The 5000-nt window shown below is 39.8% G+C and overlaps 1 protein-coding gene across 1 annotated transcript in view; it reads right to left on the bottom strand.

The window, feature by feature from the left end:
* LOC119584641 (alkylglycerol monooxygenase-like) overlaps positions 1–5000 on the bottom strand; it is an 8403-nt gene that overhangs the window by 518 nt on the left and 2885 nt on the right. Inside the window, 6 exon segments of the mRNA XM_037933320.1 lie at positions 1–152; positions 322–473; positions 897–1166; positions 1548–1596; positions 1598–1700; positions 2333–2457. The exon segment at positions 1–152 is cut by the window's left edge and continues 43 nt beyond it. Coding sequence (XP_037789248.1) covers positions 1–152; positions 322–473; positions 897–1166; positions 1548–1596; positions 1598–1700; positions 2333–2457 — 851 coding nt within the window.

Genomic DNA, 5000 nt, shown 5'->3' with positions numbered 1-5000 from the left:
TTGCCCCATTCGCTTGGAGTCCTGAAGAACGCTGGATTCACCAAGCGAGGGGTGCCAGGGTGCCAACCGGGCCCATTGAAAAGAACTTTCATCGTGTCTACCCAAGTGTTCATGTTCTTTGCCTTTTTGAAGACTTCAAAATAATAGTACATCTACGGATTAGATGGATAGATTTAAATTATTCATTCCTCTAAGCTGATTATTTTCTTCTCATTATTATTACTAATACTGTTGTTGTTATCAACTTCATCATTATCGTTAATAGCATCACTATGAACATAAAACTATCATTATCATCATCATTCTATCGGCAGCATGTACCTGAAGCCAAATAACATTAAGGGACTGAGGCTGGTCGACCAACCCGTAGACTAACTTCTCGTCATCTCGCTCTTCTGCAAAGGTTCCGAAAAGTCGATCCCAGATGACCAGCACTCCACCGTAGTTTTTGTCCAGACAGTATTTGTTGGCTCCTGATGTGAGGCATTTCCGGGAGACGCGAATATGAAATACCAAAATCAGACATTGAAAGGCACTGATTATTGCAGTATAAGAAATGAAATTTTCCCTTATTTACCTTTTTCATTTCTTTTATTATTTGTCGATCAATCAATACTTTTCTTGCTTGTACTTTCTTGTCGAAAAATCCGTTTTCTCTCTATCTTTTCTTATCTCTCTCTTCCTCTCTTTCCTTTTTTCTCTCTTCTCTCTTATTTTCTCTCTCTCTCTTCTCTCTTCTCTTCTCTCTCTCTCTCTCTCCCTCTCTCTCTCTTCCACCTCATCCTCTATTTCTCTGTCTCACCCTCCAGCCTTTTAGCTCTCCCTCTCTTTCCCTCCTTCACCCTTCTTCCCACTCTGATGAAACCCCAACCCTACTTTACCCTTACCATACTCACCGTGATGAACCCTATGGTGCGAAGGCGTGTTGAGCACCCACTCCAACGGCCCAAGCTTCCCGACCGCTTCCGTGTGAATCCAAAACTGGTAGAGGAGATTAAACTGGATGTGAACGAGCAAGGCAGGAAGCGGGATGCCCAGAAGAGCGAGAGGGTTGTAGAACACGACCCAGAAAGTTCGCTGGAAGATGGACTGGCGTAGGGCGGTGGAGAGGTTATATTCTTGGGACGAATGGTGGACTTGGTGAGCCGCCCAACCGAGGCTTGTTTCTGGGGGAGAGTGCGTGGTGACCTTAGATGTCTTGGACGTGTAAGTGTTTTTACCATCAGGGTTGGATGAAGGGGGGCAGTGGTGTGAGAAATAGATGGACAGCCCGAGAAGCTGGTAGACGTATGGATAAGTTTGAAGCAAATAAATGGAAAGGTCAGCCTTATCAAAATGACTTAATCACAAAATTAATCAGAAAACATCAGAAAAATGAAGAGGAATTATTAATCAATAAAAGAGAAGCAGCCAGTTCATTGCTCCTAATATCTCGAATACATTTATGAGCATCAACATCGCCCGTTTACAAACCGAAATTACACTAAACAATTAAACAACTTGAAAATGATGATGAGTAAATCCCCCAACTCTGAAGACCAACGAACCATGAGTGGCGCGGTGAAAACCCAAAAGAACCCCAAAGTCCACTCCCAAAGGCAGCCGTAAACCATGTAACAGGTGAGTCCCAGTCTAGATCAACTACTCTGTACCGATAAAGCCAGTCATATGCGAAGAGCTCAGCGCCTCGGGATAATATTCTGAAAAGGGAAGTATATGTATGCGAGAAAAAGGTAATTGGCAATATATTATTATTATAATCATTATTAATATCATTATTATAATTACTGTTAATATCATTGTTATAATGATAATAATAATAATAATAATTATTATTATTATTATTATTATTATTATTATTAGTGTGATTGTTTTTTATTATTAATATCATTTATTATCATCACAATTATCATCATTATTGTTATTATGACTGGTATTATCATCCTTGTTACCATTATCATCACTATCATTACCATTATTATCATTACTATTAAGCTATCAACAATATTGTTATTATTAGTATTATTATTACTATTATTACTATTACTATCGTTTCATTATCATTACCATTATTATTATCATCATTGTCGCGGTTATTGATATTATTATACCAAATATTATTATAACCGGCATTAATATTATTATTACAGTAACGGTGATAATAATTATAATAACGATAAGGAGTAGTTATACTGATACTGATAATGATAATACCTATCAGAGTAAGCCGCGTACATTTATTTCTAAACCCATATTATGGTGATCCCAGTAAAAAAAATAATAATAAATAAATAAATAAATAATAAATAAATGAATTATAAAGACCACTTACTTGCTGGTTTCATAGACGAGCCCATGTCCTGAAGATGTAATTGCGTCATTGATGCGAGCCTTTTTACCCTGGCGCCAGAGGAGGGCCCACTCCAAGGCAAGCATCGCAACGAAGAGAGGAAGAGCCTGGAACATGGAAGCGTTTTAGGTCACGAAGACTTACTTCCATGTTTATAATTTTATTGTATACGTATACATATATATAATGCTTACATTTTCCTTGCAAACACACACGCACGCGCGCAAACACACACGCACGTACGCGCGCAAACATACAAAACACATACACAACGCAACACGCACACGCAAACACACACACACACACACACACCCTAAAACCACACGCACACGCACAACCAACCACCCCACACAACACACCCCACACCCACACACCACCACACACACACAAAACACACAACACACACACACACACACACACAAAACACACACACACACAACACACACACACACACACAACACACACATATATATATATATATATATATATATATATATATATATATATATATATATATGAATCTGCAAATGAAATTTAGCAACTAATAAACGATCTGAATAGAGAAAGTCTGAAAGTCGGACTTAGGATGAACAAGAAAAAAAAACTAAGATCATGTTCAATTCGAACAGATACATTTATAAGGTGAAGCGCAAGAGGTAGTGAACAAGTATATATATCTAGGGCAACTCGTACAGACAAACACATCTAGCGAATAGGAAATTAAGCGACGCATCAGTCTAGGCTGGATCGCACTAGGAAAACACAATAGCATACTGAGAGATTCCTTGCCATTATGTTCAAAAAGGAAAGTCTTTAACAAATGCGTCCTCCCAGTTATGACCTATGGATCAGAAACATGGACTACAACCCAATTACTGGAGAGCAAATTAATAAGTGCCCAGAGAGGATGAAGAGGTTGATGCTGGGAATTAGCCAAATTGATTGGATGAAGGCGACGTGGATCAGTGAACAGACAAATGTGGAAGATATACTTGAGAGCACCAAAAAAAAAAAAAAAATGACAAATGGGCAGGTCATATATGTCGGAGACAGGACGACAGATGGACAAAGAAAGTAAGAAACTGGGCTATAGAGAATATAAAGAGGCCAAGGGCCAGACCAGCGACAAGATGGCGTGACGAAATATCGAAATTTAGCGGCCAAGACTAGAAATAAAAAAATGCAAGAGAGACAAAATTCGAAAAGCTTGGGAGAACCACCCTAGTGGGTTCGGTGTGATGGTTATGGGATTGTTGTGTGTGTGTGTTTTGTGTTATGGGGGTTTCTGGGTGTGTGGGGTGTTTGGGGTGGCTGTGTGTGTGTGTGTGTGTGTGTGTGTGGTGGGGGTGTGGTGTGTGTGTGTAGGTGTGCGTGTGTGGTGTGTGCGGGCGTGTGTGGGGTGTGTGTGTGGGGTCAGGTGCGCGGGAACGCAGTGGACGACCTGCGGTGGAGGTGACACCAATTATAGATTGCTTTTTAATTAAAGTAGATAGGTCTTCCCTTGTGGATTGCACCTCATATGTATATATGTATGTATTTGTGTGTGTTTATGTACACACACACACACACACATACGTGCGTGCGTGTATGCGTGTGTATGCGTGTGTGTGTGTGTGTTTGTGTGTATGTGTTTGTGTGTGTGTGGTGTGTGTGTGTGTGTAGGTGTGCGTGTGCGTGTGTGTGTAGGTGTGCGTGTGCGTGTGTGTGTGTGCGCGCATGTGTCTGTGTGTGGCGTCAGGTGCGCGGGAACGCAGTGGACGACCTGCGATGGAGGTGACACCAATTATAGATTGCTTTTTAATTAAAGTAGATAGGTCTTCCCTTGTGGATTGCACCTCAGCTGCCACCACCCACTTATTTACGTATAGGGGAACATGCATATATACGTGTTTCTGAAACACGAATACAAGAGTGTATACAGAAAGACATAACGTGTATGTATGCGAGTTGGTAAGCGTGTTTAAACAGAGAGGGAGGACGTGCAAGCAAGCACGCCTCACAGTCGCGAGTCTCGACTATACTCAGGCATAATTAGGATGCTCTTAATTCACTATTCGCTTTCCACTGTCTCTCATTTTCTTACTTTTTTATTCTCTTCTGTTAACCAGTATCCTCTCAGGTACGGAAAACTACGACGAAAGAAGGCGTAAATTAAGAATCACTATTAACGTGGTTTTCTCTTAATGCTTCGCCCAACATTGGGTTCTGTGGACTGTGCCCATTTACGTAAAAATCCCTCTTCGATCGTTCACTACAAACGTTTGTATCACATTCCTCATGTAACAGTCTAAAACTATCGCCACCATGCAGGGTAGTTATTAACTGATCGGGTACCCACAACGGCCAAATCGCTATTTTTTTTATTTTTTTTTTTTTTTTTTACTGAATACCCATGCCTCTATTCTAATTTGTTGGTAAATAAATCCTCAGGCATGGGAACCTCGTCTACTTAAATTATATACGTTATTTTAGTATTTTATTTTAGTATTATGTTTACCTTAAATGTTTAAGGACTCACTATCTTCCTATTAAAAGTTATTATTTCAAAGTTGAAGATCGTTAATTTACTTCATTTATTATTGTAATTACTGAGGGTTTTTATCCTTATGTTTCGTTTTTCGTTACGTATCGATTCTCTGTCTAGTTCCTT

This window comes from Penaeus monodon, chromosome 18 (assembly GCF_015228065.2).
Source record: "Penaeus monodon isolate SGIC_2016 chromosome 18, NSTDA_Pmon_1, whole genome shotgun sequence".
NCBI lineage: Eukaryota > Metazoa > Arthropoda > Malacostraca > Decapoda > Penaeidae > Penaeus > Penaeus monodon.
This window is presented reverse-complemented; position numbering and strand designations above follow the sequence as displayed.